This window comes from Taudactylus pleione, unplaced genomic scaffold, assembly GCF_031769625.1.
Source record: "Taudactylus pleione unplaced genomic scaffold, aTauple2 ptg000018l, whole genome shotgun sequence".
Lineage (NCBI taxonomy): Eukaryota > Metazoa > Chordata > Amphibia > Anura > Myobatrachidae > Taudactylus > Taudactylus pleione.
Window position 1 is genome coordinate 8,928,715 of NW_028284420.1, and position 18,252 is coordinate 8,946,966.

General features: G+C 40.5%; 1 protein-coding gene across 1 annotated transcript in view; it reads right to left on the reverse strand.

Annotated features, from left to right (window-relative positions):
* LOC148540651 (piezo-type mechanosensitive ion channel component 2-like) overlaps nucleotides 1–18,252 on the reverse strand; it is a 149,597-nt gene that overhangs the window by 1,895 nt on the left and 129,450 nt on the right. Inside the window, exons 45-50 of the mRNA XM_088442911.1 lie at nucleotides 16,748–16,936; nucleotides 15,562–15,654; nucleotides 14,156–14,325; nucleotides 11,128–11,244; nucleotides 7,935–8,014; nucleotides 335–563 (exon numbers count right to left, since the gene is read on the reverse strand). Of these exons, the coding sequence (XP_088299037.1) occupies nucleotides 335–563; nucleotides 7,935–8,014; nucleotides 11,128–11,244; nucleotides 14,156–14,325; nucleotides 15,562–15,654; nucleotides 16,748–16,936 (878 nt within the window). The remainder of the gene's footprint in view (nucleotides 1–334; nucleotides 564–7,934; nucleotides 8,015–11,127; nucleotides 11,245–14,155; nucleotides 14,326–15,561; nucleotides 15,655–16,747; nucleotides 16,937–18,252) is intronic.

Sequence of the window (18,252 nt, forward strand, 5' to 3'; positions counted from 1 at the left end):
TTCAGCATACCCGGCCCTCAAAATCGCAGCCTAGGGGAGATGGGCGCTCCTCCCCACCAGATGCGAACTTCCGATTACGGATTCCAGCGTCTGGTTTGCTATAATTGACCACCTTGTGTGTGAGACGCGTGCAGTTTAGCGTTTGTTCATGCACACAAATATAGAGTAGTAGTAAAAAACAGCATCATTGATATTAATAGATGTCTGTCATTATATCGAACAGTGTGTATATTCTTCAAACTGGATGGGCAGTTTGTTAGTGGAGCTGCCCTGCTCAAACTTTGTGTGTAGTTGTACAGTGGAAAATAAGTGTGTAGTAAAATAAGTCTCTTACCCATATCCAGCTAGAAATCCCAAACTCTGAGGGCTGGCTTTATCATTGTATATAACGAGTTCAATATTCTGGCTACAGCCATTAGGGCTGCAGGCTGGATTCCACTCCTGAATCAACCACCATTCTGTCACCTGGCTTGAGTTGTTACTAAATGATAGCTGCTGTAGTTTTAGGGTTAAATTACGGAAAAAAGCATATTTCTGGATGTCTTCTGGTTTCTCTGAATACTCTGGAAAAGGAACACACTAATGTTAACTAAAGTTACTTACAGTGCAAGAGTATGGGCTTTTTAAATGTCATTTTGCCAAACTTTGAAATATGTGGGATAAGATGGTGGAATCTGCATGGTAATCTTCTGATTGGATGGCATGGGCATACTGGGTGTTCCTTTTTGAGTACTATGCACCCAAAATATGTTTTTTAAAGATAAGTATTTAGATGAGTTATAATGGAAGGTACACCTTGTTAGTGGATGTAGCGGCACTGAGCATTTTTATGTCCATTGTTAGAAATTCTTTAAGATGAAATCTAGTTCCCTGCTTATATTTTCAGTGGAATACCTTTTGTACTTGCCATTCACACTGTGGGTTGTGTGGGGATGTTTTTAATTTCTTATAAAAAAAAAAAAGTCTGTTTTGGATTTTTTTGTAACCTACATTAGTCCTTCACTCCTACAGATTTCAGTATGCTCAGGCCATCTGTAAATTAGACAGACTGGCACTTGTAGTACTAAAAGCATCAGCATTCCCATGGCTACCGGTGTCATGTAGTGAAACATTTAGTGCGCCATGGAAATAGGAAAAGCTGTAGCGCTATTAATTCTTAACAGCCGTGGAGCAATCAGCATGGAGATAGTAAGATGGAAGGGGGCATGTTTCTTTTGCAAACTCGATCAAACTATGGCTGGTTTGGACTAAGGCACGGGGAAGAGCCAACTCTGCGTGTGTCACTGATATTGTGCCACCAGTCCTGGCTTGCATTGCCTAGTGCCGGTAGTGGAAGTTTTGGAGGGGGTAAATGTTCTTTTTTGGGGAGAACGCCAATTTTCATATTATTCCAGATAGATGGCACCATGGGGGAAGCACCTGCAATATATATGGTTCCTATATGGTGTATGTGTAGCTTCTTCCCTCTGTCCTGTAGTACATAATGAGTGGCACATCGGGAGTTATGTCTGTGTACAAAGAGATATGAGATGTGTTCCTGTTTAGTTTGCATGTGCAGTACTGAAGAGCGCAGATTATGCTCCTTATGTGCATTTTTAACCAAAACGTCAAAATGATCAAGTATTACATGTGATAAAGACAGTTCCTCTGAATAGTCCTTTCACTCATGGTTTCCATAGCAGTACAAGAAAATGATTAAATGAAGGAGGGGTGAGGTCTCCTTAAGTGTTGGAAGGATGAACTGTGAATTGACGATTTGGTTGTATTAATAAACAACATGGAATAATAATAATAATAAACATGGAAGTGCCGTGATTTATTAGAGGGACAGCGATTAAAAGCGCCGGTGTCCCGGCGAGTTTCTACTTGGGCACATCTGAGTAATTTTTCACTTTTTCAAAAGACTCATCCTAAGATTGACATAGCGCATATACACTGTCCATTACCAGAGCTGTATGGATGCTGTGGGAGAAAGAGATTTTAAGATCCCCCTCTCCTACAGGAATGCCTCCAAAGTCATAAAGTGTTTATCATCATCTGAAGATGACATTAACCAGCGGCCCACAAAACTCTGAAAAAATGTTCTTTATTTTGGTAAATAGGAGTTGGACCATAGTCCCCATTGAGAATAATAGGGACTGCAGCGCTAATAGCCTATTCCAGGACATTTAACAGAAATCTCCTGCAAAAGGCTATTAGTACATAGCGTGGAAACATAAAATTATTTATAATTATGAACCTTTTAATGCATATTTCCAGCCAGACTCGTAAATGTCAGCACAGTGTTTTTGCATGGACCAATAAAAAATCTGGAATGAAAATTGATACACATCCTCTGAGATCGTGGGTCTGCCTTAATAATGGGTGGGGTGAAAACTTAGTTAGATTTGTGCAAATGCTTTCCAGCCCTGTGTAATTTACAGTTTGTACATTTTAGTACTTTTGTTTTTTTTCACCTACGCCCATCTGGGGACAGACTCCCTGATGAGGATATATTCCACATGTACAAGGTAAGGAAATAACTCAAACATAGGAAAGCAGGTTTTGACAGTTAGGCATTTGGCTTCTAAAGGCACACATCCACTAGATGACAGGCAAAAGACTGCACGATTAACGACATTGTAATCATGCAGTCGTTTGTCTGTGATGTGCCTTCACTGAACGAAAAGTCGTTCAGTGAAGGCACATCAATCATCTGCAAACATGTTGAACCTGATTATATCGTCTGGTTGCACAACATATTTGTACATTGATAGTTTGAAAATCGTTGGTGGCTTAGACATCTATGTTCGAACGATATTATCGTTCAATCGCTCAAATTAATCGTCTAGTGGATGTATATACCTTTAGCGACGAGCAGGGCACCTACCGGAGATCTTTTATGTAGTGTTTTTACTCCAATCTCTTATTGGTCCAGAGACTGGACCATTACTTTCAATCTATTCTTAATTGAAAACATCCAACTTGTGGTTGAAGTTCTTGAAACCGGCCATTAACAATGTGGAACAAGATTAGTTGATGTCAATGGACATCCATGACATGCATTTTCTTATGCAGGTTTGCACCAACCGTATTCACAAAGATCACGGTAATAATGGCTGCTCTAGTCAGTTTACAGGGTAACAACAATCATCCCTTATCTTGATGACCTGCTGATCAAGGCAGCTCTCCGTGTTTGCTGCAAGCTCATATTCAAGAAACTGCACAGACCTTACATGGTTGAATAATTTATGAAGCAGCCGCTTTGAGCTGAAAAACTAAAGCAGCACTTGCGTTCAGTGTAAAGACCGGTGTGCTTTAAACTGAATGTGAATGCCACTTTTCAGCTCTATCATGCCAAGAAGCGCTTCGTAAATATAGCCAGAGAAATCAAACCAATGCCTGATTTTCCTGGGGCTTCCGTTCGACAACTGCCAATACGGTTATTTTACCAGAAGAAAAAATACTTTCTCTCCCTGGGTTTTTTTGTGAAGTCATTTTTTGCTCCCTCCTGCATGAAGTTCTTAGGGGCAGTGGGAACACCTTCAAGGGTGTTTCAGATAGTGCAAATATTAAATGGAATTAGTCACCTAATCAGCTGTTCTTCATTTTATGTTCTTGGATATGTCTGTTACTTTGTTGTTGGCTGAGAGGTGACAACCTCAACAAGGGTCTACTGTTCTTTGTCTAGTTCTTCACTCCCCATGCCAGCTCCAGTGTCTTTGCATTGATGTCACCTTGCCTCCTTACTGATTATCTCCCGCTCCCATGCTGAACCTCTCCTCTAACACTCCCCAGCACAATCAGAATGGCTACCACCCAGCACGGAAAATGCAATTGTTCATTAAAGCCCATCACTTTCCCCACTCTCAACACGCATCCTGTGTCTTCCCTCCTCACTTCTTCCCAGTTGAACTTCCAGTCCCATCCTCATCCCCCCAAGCCCTTTATACTATAATCACTCACAGACTGGGTCTTTCATCTTCTTTATCATCCTACACTATTCTTGTCTCTAGTGTGCTCCCATTCAGTCAGTGACTCTGATCCCTTCTGTCTGTCTTTTGTTGGCAATGAGGTCATTGAGTGTTAATGAACTAAATGAGAAAATTAGATTTATATTATCTCACTGTGGTTTTTGCCCTTGTACTGTCTGTTCAATCTTTTTTATATCGTATTTCATGTTTACATTATTGTGGTTCTTCATATTCAGTGCTATGAACACTTAGGGGAAGATTTCAATTAGGCGCAAGGTTTAGCGAGTTAAAAACCTCGCGCCCAATTTTGGAGTACCGCGGGTATGTGCGCTCCCGATACCCGCGGTATCCAATAAAAAAAATAGTGGTCGCAGGGTTTTCAGCTTTGGTGGGAGGGGCAAGGGCTGCTGGGAGATGTAGTTCTCCCAACGCCCATTCCGGGGGGCCACACTAACACTGAGTGGGCACACATACACCGGGGATCACTCATACACACACTCACTCACTCACTCACTCACTCATACACACTTACAAACACCACACACACTGACATACTCACCCTGCTGCAGAAGAGCCGCCTCCCAATGCTGGATGCAGAAGCCAGCGCTGCAGAAGGTAAGTAATTATGGACTAATTAAGCCAATTGGAAACTTCCAGTTGCTTAATTAGTCCTAAAGGGGGGGGTGCCGCCGGGGTACCAGAGCAAGTACCACTGATTTTACCTAAAATCAATGATTTTATGAAAAATCACACTTGCTCTTGAGGTGCGAGGGGAAAAAAACCTCCTGGCTCTCAAAAAAAAAAAAAAACGCACCTTATTGAATAGCAAAAATCCCGCACCTACAGGAAAAACCTTGCAGGTGTGGGATTTTTGATATTCTCGCACCCAACTGAATATGCCCCTTAGAGGTGCCAAATAAAAGACTCAGGAGGAGTGAAAGTTCCCAGTAAATGTGCTGGAGCTCAGAACGTTCTTTATTGCTTGCAGAGGATGAAATTTCTTGTGAGGAAGGGCAATCAAAATTCATTAAGACAATGCCACAGTCGTGACATACTTCAATCAACTTTTTGGGTAAATCGAATTTTCTCAGCAGCCAGACCCTTCACACAGATGATTTTCTGAAGATTGTGGACAGATGGGGTCTGCCAGATGTCAACATTGTGTAATTTCCTTTAAAACACAAGATGGACCGCTACTGCTCCAGAACAATGGATATGTTCTCTTTGTCTCTTGGAATTTCCATCTGTCCTACCTCCTCCCTCCAGTAGTGATACTTCTGTGGGTAATGAGATGCTAGTAGCACCAGAGTGGCCAAGGTCATGGTACATAGACACTTTTTAAGCATGGTTTTGGCTTTGTTGTTGCATCTGCCTCAAAAACCAGATCTGTTAAGTTAGTGTCCATTTAATCACCAGAATTTAGTCGTCTGACTATATTCTTGTGACTGTTGACTACATATGTAGGAATTAACAGTTTTTCTGACAATGTGATTCAGACCCTGATTATGAGCGTGAATCCTTTTTCAGCAAACAATTACCACAAATTTTAGAAGACTTCCAAGTACGCACATGTCCTGGTGTGAAGCATAAGGGTTTCCTACCTTCTCGCTTGGATGGGTTATTGTAGGCGGGTCTGAAAGTGGAATTGAAACTGAGCTGTTCAGAACTCTGCCCTCTTACCTGAGGTGCAGCTTCCATCCATCCCCCATTGCTTTCTTGGGAGCTCAAATTTTAACTGCATCCACATTCTGATTCTTTGGAATTGGTGGAATTGAAGATCCTTACTTGGTAGAACACCTTTCTGTTAACTATTTTCACAATCAGGAGAGTTAAGTTATCTGGGCCTGATTCAGCAAGGAACGCAGTTGCTAATATGCACGCAATCGGTCGATTGTTGCGTTCTGCGTATGCATCGCAGTGCGTGAACTATCAATTACAAATGGAATTGCTATTGCAGAGGCTACGAAGACCCAGAGCAAAGTGACTGACAGGAAGTGCAGTTTGTGGGTGGTGATGGGGGGTCGTCGGGCGAATGCAGACATGCTAGTGCGTTTCAACGCTGGGCATAAGCAGCCCAAGCACTGATAGCGGGCGTGGAGGTTAGCAATTAAGGACAGGGCTTGTACAAGTGTGCTTATGGGTCCGATGTTACCGATTTTTTTCACTATGTTGGGCAAGTATACGGATGCGAGTACAACGACACACAGAAATAAATGACCGGAAACACCGTTTGGGGGTGGTCAAAGGAACGCAGACGTGCCTGTGCGTTTGGACGCCGTTACAGGGGTATGCATAATTAAGCCCCAGCGACAGCATACACAGTCAGAGCACTACATGGCGACAGGAAGCTTCGCAGGTTGTGAGGCATGTCATGCTCAACCACAACTCTGCGTATGGGTCCGATGTTACCAATGTTTTCGCTGACTTGCGGATGTATGTAATGGGAGGTTGGCAGCTTTATAAGCTGATGGGCGTCTTGGTATAGTGCTGAGATTGCACTGCAATCACATTCATTTGCATATTTTCGCAGCTAGCTGGCCAGAAACAGGCCCTTAGTACTGAACTTTCTTCCCAGCCCAAAGTGGTCTCCAGGTGCCAGGACCTTTCATTCCGGTCTACGTATCCAGGAGGTAGTGGACTCTAAGGGTTAAATTTACTAAGATGGGGAGTTCTATTAAGAAGTGATGTTGCCAATAGCAACCAATCAGATTCCAGGTATTATTTTCTAGAAGGTGCTAGATAAATGAGAAGTAGAATCTGATTGGTTGGTTGATTCTTAAATAGAACTCCCATCTTAGTAAATTTACCCCTAAATGTGGCCAAAAGTATGTGGATATACCTTCTAATTGGTGTGTTTGGTCATTTCAGCCAATCCCATTGCTAGCAGGTTCATATAAGCAAGCATATGAGTTGTACGGAAGAGCTATGTCACTGCCAACTTGGCACTGTCGTAAATGCTACCTCTCAAACAAGTCAGTTTGTCAAATTTGTGCACTTCCAGAGCTGCCCTGATCACCTGTAGGTGTTATTAATGTACATTGGAAAGGTCTAGGAGCAACAACAGCTCAGCTGTGGAGAGCTGGGGCTACACAAGGTCAAACAACAGAACAGATGAGGGCTGAAGCACATGAAAAGTGTCCGGTACTCTAATAATCTTTGCAACTGAGGAAAAAATGCATCTGGAAGCATGAACTGTACATTGAGAACTTCAACAATTGGATTTCCATAACTGAGCATATAAACATCCAATCTGATCTTTTAGCTGAAATACCAAATTTCAGCTGAAGTTTGTATAAAGCGCAACACCATTGGCGTATGGAGCAGTGGTAACATTCTGCACTGTGACAACTCGCACGTCACAGTTTGATAGACAAATCTTGGTTTGGGGATGCCAGGAGAATGTTTCCTCTCCGTACTGCCAGCTGTAAAATATGGTGGAGAAGGAATGATGGTCTGGGGCTGCTTATTTTTTCATGGTTTGACCTTGGCCCTAAACTTTGATTCAAATGTACGCCTGTTTACGGAGTGTAACTTACATGATTTTGCACCACTCATATACAGGAGCAGAATGTTCACAAGATGTAAAGTCATACACATTTGACGCATATGCATACTACATCTGAGGGGGCATAACTGTGCTATAATGCGATGTTTTCACGTAAGCAAGGTTCAGTGACAGCTTGGTGAAACAACTCTAGGCTACGCCAAGTTGCATGGAAGCATAAATATACTTGTTTCCAGTCATATCATTTGCACCAAGTACAAGCTAGTGCAAGTCTGTACTGATGATGAATAGCAAACCAAGCAAATGGTTAAGGGAAGGCAAAACTAGCTCGGCTGCTGACAGAAGGTGTCTGTCCCATGAAGACACAAAGTTATGTACAACCCTGCATATGGGCTAATATATGTATTTATTCCCTTGCATGCAAAGCATCTACGGCCAATGTGCATTAGGTACAAGGTTTCTGGTCTTGGCATTACCTGTCTGAAGCCTGTGGGCAATTTTAGCTTCCGGTCCAGCATTTGCTCGCAAGTGCTTTGGCAGCATGTTCTTTAGCATCCTAGCAAAATGACAAAATATTATCATTATTCAGCAATACAATTAATAATGTGTAATAAATATTAAACAAATGAAACCTGCTTTTCCGATGTGAAAGCTTGCCCTATTGAGCGATTGACTATATGAAGGTACTTACTGTCCAAAATTGTTATCTATGTAACACATTAGGAAGGTCGCAATGGTCATCCCAGGCTGCGCCCTACAGACACCTCCTGCTAGATTAGCTTATTAGATGGATGGGATTCTACAGCCGCTTGTATGCCACTCTGCAATTCCGTCCATCTCTGAATCAGGCCCTTCGATAGTAAGCTCTATTTGGGCAATAAATAATTACATATTCTCTGTACAGTGATGTGTAATGATTCTAAAATATAATAAATAGGGGAAGTAGTGAAAGAGGAAGAATAGTCTTTCCACTGTATTTAGGACGGGATGTAGTCGGGATGCCGGTGCCGGAATTCAGACCGCTGACATCCCGACGGTAAGTATTAAGGTTAGGTTTAGGGATAGGTTTGGGCACTAGGGAGAGGATTAGGGTTAGGCTGCGGGAGGGAGAGTTAGGGTTAGGCTACTTACCTAATCCTGAAGGGATTCTGACTATCGGGATGTCGCTGTTGGTATTCTGGCCATCAGCATCCCAGGATCCCATACCCAACCCGTTAGGACAGGTAGAAGTTGGGATGGGACAGATGAGTGAGGGGAATTCCTAATAGGAGTAGGTTGCAGTATACAAGGATAAGAAGGTGGCATATTCTACCAATATTTTGAAGGTGGAGGTGACATGACTCAGACAAAGGCCGGATAATAAAGTAAAGTATGGAGTTAAGTGTGACCCAAAGGCAGCAGGACTTGAAACAGAAAATTGTTGTGTCATTTTTAGTGAGGGGCCCTTAAATGGGATTTGGTGACTCTGGAAGGCTGAAAGGTGATAAGATCTGTTTAGGAGAGAATGGGTTTCAGTTAGCATAGAGATATCCATAAAAGAATAGACAGGGTTAGTGATGTAAGATAGTAGAGATGGCAATAGCTCTGAGGGGAGAGATGCATTTGGATGGTATTAGCATAGGAGTGAGACTGTAGACCAACATGCCTGTTTATGATAAATCAACAATAAAGATTTTCCAACACTGCTTATCTCAGCATTAACTTAGAAAAGCTTGCCGGGGCAGCTGACCGATACTAAGCTCCCTGGTGTCACTGGTTAGAACAGTCTTACCACTTTGCCAGGCAGTCCTGCATGCATCTAGATATGCATGACCTGGTTTTGTTGGTTCATTCGAGGGTGCTTCAATAAATAAGGTAACAAGACTTCTCATTGCGTAAATTTATTCAACTCGTACAGTTACGTGTAATCAATAGTGTAGCCTTGGTACAGATTATTTTTCCACATAGTCCCCATACTTGTGTAAGCATTTGTTCCAAGGGTACACCAAGGCACCTATCCCGGTATAAAGAAAATCGGTGTCAAGCACCGAAGCCAGGACATGACGGCTTGCTGAAATTTCCTGTCGGTTGCAAATCGCTTTCCACCTAGGTGCTTCTTCAATGGTCTAAGAGATGAAAATTATTTGGTGCAAGGTCAGGGCTGGTCCATTACTTTCCAATGATATCGCCGTAATAACTCACGCATGCAGTTGAGTGTGGCCTGTCGTTATGCAGCAATACGACGCCTTTTCGCAGCAACCCAGATCATTTCTGATTACCTGCCCTCCGCAACCAGCTCAATGATGTGTCACAATAGTGGACAGCATTCACAGTACCTTCCTTGGTGAGGAAATCAACAAGAAGCATGCCCTTGTGTTCCCAAAAAATGGTCGCCATGACCTTCGTTGCTGATGAAGTTGTTTTATATTTGTTTGAAGGTGGGGACGATATGTCACATGATGCACCCATGTTTCATTGCATGCATCAATACGCTGCAGGAACTGCACTTCCTCCTCATGGCACCGCATCAAGTGCACAAGAGACAATCCCATCCTATTGGTTTTGTGAACTTCTAGGAGTTGCTTCGGTACTCAGCGTGAACACTTTTTCCTGTACCCCAGTTGAATATGAACGATGTTGTGCAGAGTACCCAATGATATGTTCAGTTTGTCAGCAATATCACTAACTTGTCCTCCTGAATCAGACCTCCAGTGCAGCACAAATTGTCATCTGTTGTTAACGTGCTTGGCTGGCCGGATTGCTGCTCATCTTGAACGTCTTTCCTGCCGTTATCAAAGGCAGCGCACCAAACCCAAACCTGTGTCCGTGACATTGTCACTGTAAACCTCAACAAGTTGATGGTTTCTATAGGTGAAATAAGTGTGTAAGTTTATACGGATGGGAATGTGTCAGTGGAATGAGAGAGAGTTTGCAGATGTGAGTTTTAGACATGGGCATGTACTGGAGAAGAGGTAGTGTATAAACTGGATTTGGGTACAAGGGAGAGCATTTGGTAAGGGGAGGCTTACTTAAGAAAAGGAAGTTGGAGATGGAGCAGAAGCAGGAGAAGAGGAAAAACATCCATCACAGCGAGTGGAGAGAATAAATGGATGGTGTAGACTTTCAAGGGAGAGGAAAGATTTGAAGGGGTGTGACTTAGCAATTTTACTTTTCATAACAGATAGAATTCTGTGTGTGCACATAGACTTATAACGTATCGCCTTTTGATTGGATCTTCCACTAACAGCACCCCTATCACTGCTGGAACTTGTAAAATACTTTCAGTAGACTGTAGAGCGGTTTTAACCAGAATCATCTTAATAATCTGTCTTTCATTGCTCATTTAAACACTGAATTTAATTAACTATACAAATGTCAAATGTATAGCTGTCTGACATTGGTGCAGCCTTTTTGTATGATCTGTGACAGTTCCTACACATTTCCATTTGCTTATATAAGCAGAACATTATCATTAGTACAAAGTCGTCTAGCTACAAATAATTACATTGGAAATAAAAAACCCTGAATATTAAAGAACACTTATTATACACATTGGGGACAGCTGGAGACATGCTGTGAGGGGTACCTATTGCTTCTGAATTAATTGGCTGTATTAACATAAATATTGGTTCAGCTTACTGGTAGCACATTCCTTAAAAGGAACCTAGATGTACAAAATATAATACATACACTGGTTCTTTCCTCTCTCCTCTTAGCATCTGAACAATATGATCACGGGTCTCAGCATCCTCATAACGGACCGTGTGTTTCCCAAAACACTCTGCACTCTTTACAATTGATGCATTCCTGGAAAATATAATATTACAACAGTTGTGAGAACAGTGCATGTGTGTGTATATGTATATATATATATATATATATATATATATATATATATATATATATATATAATATATATATATATAATATATACATACTGTATCTACACTATGTGGACAAAAGTGATTGGACACCCCTGCACAAGTGGAATGCATACCATGCCATACCGAGTTCCAAATGGCCACTGATGTGGCTGTTTCAATAAGAACACTTGCTAGGGAGGTCCATGCCCTTGCAGTACTACAGAAACAACAAATGTTTTCATCAGGATGACAATACCACCTGTCATGTTTCCATGGTGACACTGGACTGGTGTACAGAATATTCGGTAACCCGGATGGACTGCCCAGCTCAGAGTCCAGATATTAACTCCATTGAGAACCTCTGGGATGAATTGGAGCTACGGGTGCATTCTAGGCCAACTCGACCTTCAGTGTCACAGTTGATCACTTTATTTAAGACGGAATGGCAAAACATCGTCTGCTGTTGTCCAGGAACTTGTAGACAGTTTGCCAAGAAGGGTATCTGCAGTTATCACTGCACGAGGTGGACCTACAAAGTACTTACGTCAATAACATCTTGTTGATCTAATTGCAGTCAGTGTCCAATCACTTCGGTCTACATAGGTTTTATATAGTCTTTTCAACGATTAAGAGATCAAACATATCAAAATATAGGCATCAGCCGTGAGGTATGTAAAGGATTTGGAATGTTTTCTTTTTGTATAAACATGAATGAGCTATTATATGGGGTGAGTTATTATTCATTAGTGAAATATGTATTTTAAATAGGTCGTATATCAATTGATTTTGAGAATCATCTACAATACTGCCATGCTATGACCATATGTTTTCACATTTATTCCGAGGTATGTTGTCAGTCATATAATATTGGAATATTGTTCTGTTTGTTTAGAAAAGTTTTTGTTTTGATACCAGAGACACCCAGTATATATATGTACATGTATGTATTTTATAGATCTACCCCTGAAGAAGTCCTGATAAAGGACGAAACGCATAGGGTTTATGTGAAAGGTGGACACTACACATTAAGCACTTCCCTCATTTGGAAGGAGCAGAGGAATCAGTTTGACATATCAGATGTGTGTAAGATCTTGTGTCCATCTGAAATTGTGGAATTTTAATAAAAGTCTATTTTAATAATTATGCATAGGCTTTTGTGGCCTATTTTGGGTGTTTTCTGGTATGAGGGTATCTTTATAGAACCTCAAGGAGGACGTTAAACAAGCTCCATTATACAAATTTATTGACCAGTTCTGAAAAACAAGCACGAATACCGGTGATTTAAATCTTCAAAAGAAAAAGAATTGGAACTTTTAAGCCTCGAAGGGATTGTATTATACAATATAAGGAATATAAAGACATTATTGATTTTTTTTCTAGAGTCTAATTGAAGCACCCCTACAGTAATTTTGGTGTATCTACTGTGTAGTAGTCCTACTAACAGAGGACTTACTGAAGGGTGCAGCTGTATATTGATTATAGCGCAGGTTAACTTTGTTGTGTGATATATATATATATATATATATATATATAATTTATTTATTTATTTATTTTTTATATTTTTTTTTTTTAAAAACACTTTGAGACAAGATAGCACTCCTGAAAAAAGTTCTTTAAAGAGGCGTTGCCTGGTTCATACAAAATAAATATATGCATTCACTTTTTTTTGGGGAAAAAAAAAGTAACAAAGAGCCAGCACTCACTTTTAGTAGATTTATTGTGAAGGTCACATATGAAAAATACAGCGTCCAATAGTCAGCAGCAGCAGCCCACCCGACGACCGTTTCAAATGTGCCGCTGCTATTGAACACTGTATATTTCATATGTGATCTTCACAATAAATCTACTAAACGTGACTGCTGGCTCTTTGTTGCTTTTTGTTTCCAAACAAAAGTGAGTGCATATATATATATATATATATATATATATATATATATATATGTATCTTAATTACTAAATGAACCTACCCCACTATTTGTTATTTGTAATGTAAACTGTCATTCACAACAGGTAAAATATAATACCTTACATTGAGTGTGTTTTGGCCATAGAGATATGGAGAGATATGGAGTATCAGGGTATATTGATGTCTGTGATAAGGGCTTTGAGTTTGGAGAGAAAGTATTGTTGCTATATATGTGCTGTGTATTGTTGCTATGTATGTGTATCCACCTTATAAAAATGTTTATCATTTAATATGATTCCTGTTTGTTTGTTACTTTGCCTGACTTCTAAAATTCCAAAAACATTGTCAAGCTCTGTCTCAAGCAATTTTCTATATATTGGCCGAATGACTTCATGAAAATTATTTATTTTCTTTAAAAAAGTGTCCCCATACACCTATCCTGAAATTTCACACTACTAATGTGATAAAAATACAAATACACCTATCCTGTACACCATTAGTGGATATGCATGCTATAGCAATGCGACAAGTACACTAATCTGAGACAAGAGACCAGGGACCAATATTACTGATCTGTGCCACAACACAATATTGTGTGAATCTACACTGCCAGGATTATGAGAAAAGTAAAAATCTAAGCCCTCAGTACACTACAATCTGGTTTGTGTGCTGTTGTGATGCAAAAAATATATTAAAATGGGAAAGTTTAAAACTGGTTATCCGCCCGTGGAGCTGAGTCTAAGTCATGCCATGAGTCTCGCACCATATATGTAAAAATGCCAGATGAATCAGGACACATCTGTATATTCCATTGTAAATGTTGTATGTTCAGGTTCAGTGTTTTGGACTGGGATTGTTGTCCTCTGAGAAGGGTAACAATAGAGGAAAAAGCATAATCCTCTTGTACGATCATGACAAGTGATAGCTACATGTGCTGATTCGGCAATACCTGAGAATACTCCAGTGAATATCAAAGTATATTTGAGTGGATTTGGACAACTCCTCTATCATTGCATCACGACTTGCTGGGCTTATTGTCCACAGGAGGCTGGCATTACTCTTTATCTTGGCAGTAACAATATCCTCGGGCATGTAATTAACAATGAACTGCATTGCCGACTGGGGACAGAATAGGAGAAGTACAAGATAAGCAATAAGATCAAGGAAGTGCCCCTCTACAAGGCATTAAGGGGTCTATTTACTAAGCCTTGTTAGGAGATAAAGCAAATGGAGGTAAGGTACCAGCCAATCAGCTCCTAACTCAGGGCCGCCTCTTCCATTGGGCCTGTTGGGCAGCTGCCGAAGCTTCAAGGGGCCCGCCAACCCGCCCCCCTGCAGTCGTGGCCAGTTGGTACATTTGTGTTATTTTTAAAAGTACCATATCATAGTACGATATGGTATTATTGCAGCAATAAGCCCCGTCATCATAGTGAGATTTTGTCAAGTTATAATTATAGGATTGCGCAGTTATTTGATATTATTGCAGCAGTAAACCCCAGAGCAGTGCAAGAGACATGACTGCTCATACATGGCAGCCTATCTCCAGTTCTGCAGCTGCTGTGGGAAATTGATTTACTTGTGGGGACAAAAAGTTTCAGGTACCTGATTTGACTGCAACTCCACTCCCCTGGGTTCATTTTATTGACCATTTACATTTTGTTCCCGTGAATGGGTGGGTAGGGTCCCCAGTGCATTGCTTTGCCAAGGGCCCACAGTGCTGTTAAGACAGCCCTGTCCTAACTGCCATGTCACAGGCTGTGTTTAAAAAATGACAGGAGCTGATTGGCTGATACCTTATCTCCGTTCCCTTTATCTCCTAACAAAGCTTAGTAAATACACCCCTAAAGGCACACATCCACTAGATGATTAAATTGAGCAATTGAACGATAACGACATCATTAACATTCGATAATCGTTTGAACAGCGATTGAAAATCGGTGGCCGTTTAGACATCTATCATCGTACAAATATATTGTGCGACCTGACGATATCGTCAGGTTCAACATGTTTGCAGATGATTGATGTGCCTACAGTACACTGAACGACTGCGTGTTCAGTGTAGGCACATCACAGACTGACAAACGACTGCACGATTACAATGTCATAATTGTGCAGTCTTTTGCCTGTCGTCTAGTGGATTTGTGTACACTGCAGAAAATATTCCCAAACAATAAATTCCCAAACATTACACACTGTAGAAAAAAAGAATTGGCTCTACAGTTTCCAATATAGCTACAGGTAAAATGGTTAAAAGTAGGGCACTTATCAATAATATTACTACAGAACGAATCTGAGGTGTAATCCTGCTCCCTATTCCATGCACCCACCACACTTGTCATATATCCATATACTCACAGGATGTAAGGCGTATCTATAGTTCAGTTCATCATATGCAGCTTGGGAGTACGGTATAAGATTCTGTTGCTGAGCACTCATAGTGAACAGGGGCTTAAATGGGAAAACAAACAGATAAAGAAATATGCTACATCTATCTTTTTATGCAGTGTTGTACTTTTTACACACACCTTGACGATAGCCTAGTATCATTAGTATCATTACCAAAGTCACTAAGCGCTATACATGAAGCACATTTAAAGCATGTTACAGATCATTATTTAATAAAAGTCCCTTAATTAAAGAATGTGCTGCGGTTGTCCATACTTCTGATGGTGGTGTTATAAAGTTACTCTACTGAAATTATCTGAGAAATAACATAAGTACTGTCAGCTGTCTGACATTACTATAATAAGAGATTGACAGCACTGGATACTGAACATTAGCCTCTTGTCTGATGATCTGTTGAGTTGTCAAAGTATTATTTAATACCTGCATAGGTTTAATATATTCTCCAGTAACATTGAATAGTAGGTAATATTCACACTTTGCAGTACACTGATATACTGGATCTGTAAGATTTTGTTTATCGATAAACTAAGTTGTCACCAAAAGTAGGAGGTGAAAACTATTTTAACAGGAATTATGAAAACAAAATACAAGAAAATTCTAAGATTGTGTTTTTAAAATTGTATTTGTCATATTTTGACAGCTGCATTAACAAAAAAAAATTTAAATCAGGGTTGTCTACTGGATTATACAACATCACAAAATTAGGAAAACAATAATTTAGTATACTGAAGTTAATTTACTCTAAAGGGTCTATTTACTAAGCAGTGTTAGGAAACAGAGTGAAAAGTGATAAGGTGCCAGCCAATCCGCTCTTAACTGCCATCTCACTCTGTCTCCTAACACTGCTTAGTAAATAGACCCCTTAATATCATAGTTCCCTTCTCTCCTTAATTGGCCGAGTGTGAGACCTCCTGGATGCCTGACAGAGCAGATAGTTCTGCCACACGTGACTCAGCAATGAAGGTAGGAAAGTGTCATGATGAGGAAGTAAATACATGTGCTCCATAGTGAAATGATAAATGGATGTGCTGAAGAATTGAAGCATGGTAAAGTGAGGTGGTAGATTTGTACCAGCAATGTCCCTATTAACTGTTTTATTACTGATAACATGTTTGTAGTTAACTTTTGTTGTTACCTCATAACCGCTAATGCTGATCTGAATGGAGACATCCAAAGGTTGATTGGTCACCCCAGCCACAGACTTCACCAATGACATAAAGAGGAGGGGAAACCAGACAATGCAAATCAGGGCAAAAATGATCACCCCACCCATTCCATACTTGACAATCTTCTTCTTTTTTTGTCCTGGAGGTTCTGGGTATTTCTGCAAATGTAATAAACAAAAGCAATATAATGGTGTAATTATAGAAGAGGCAAGGTGCTGGTAGCCCTCAGCATTTGGGGAACTACAGATATGTTATGGAACCTGTGGCTCTCCAACTATTGAGGAGCCAAACAGGCAGACAGGCTATGCTGAAACATAGATTCACAGCAGCTGGCAAACCACAGGTTCCCTTACCCCTATTTAGCTGTTGTGATATCCAATAGGAGAAAATACATTAAATGGCCATTGCATTAAGAAATCATTTTTTCACTTACCATTAAATCCTTTCTCAGCTGCTTACATAAGCACCCAGGAGGGAGATAAGGCTTCATGCTAAGGGACAGGATACTAAGCTATCATATACGCAGTCACAGCTCCTTACCAGTTTACCAATGACATTTCAGAAACAAAGATTTAATGAAAAGTAAAAGAAACCAATTTTCTATGGCAGAAAGAACACATCCATGGCATTTTCCAAAGTCACCTGTTCTGACAAATTTAGTTTTAGCAGATGCTATAATGTATATTTTGGAGAATTTACAAGCAGTAACACAGCTTTATAAACTTGGGTCTGTTGTAGATCCTTGTTTAAAAATCCCTGGAGAGACTGACAGCACGAGAAAAGTAAATTGCTGTACGGTTCTAGTAGGATATGGAATGCAAAAGTTTTATGTGGAACCCGGAGACAGACTTGAGCTGAAAAGAAGGAAAAACAATCATACCCACATGGAAAACTAGAGACACAATTCACTACATCTCAATTACATGAAAGTAGCCCATCTTCAGAAAGGGATTCCAATGGAGCCCCCATTAAAGATTAAGGAACATTTTCACAAAAGGGTGGTCAAAGGTGTGACACACCATCTGAAAAAAATATCTTAGCCTCTGGCCTGGGGATGGCAAGTGTCACCTGTTGGTTCATATTAGCCACAACAGACCCCCAACTGTGAAGATATGGGGAAGTGGAATGCAAATTGCCAGAGCTAGATTGCACTCATCTTTAGAATTTTGATGGCCAGAGCACATTCCTGAGACAAATAGGTTCCTTGCAGTTGGTAGTGAAGATAAACTGCCACCACTACATATGGTCTTCATTAAGCTCATGCAATACATATGGGCTCTACAGAAGGAAAGATACTAGCCACTGAATGGCATGGAACTTTTACTTTTTACAGAAAAACACTCTCTGATAAACAGTATTAAAACATAGGTCTAAGAATCTCACAGAATACAAATGACTGGTTTGGTCTGTGATGTGTCCATGTTCCACCAACATGATAGTCATTGGAAGTTGTGCTATCCTATATCTGAAAAAA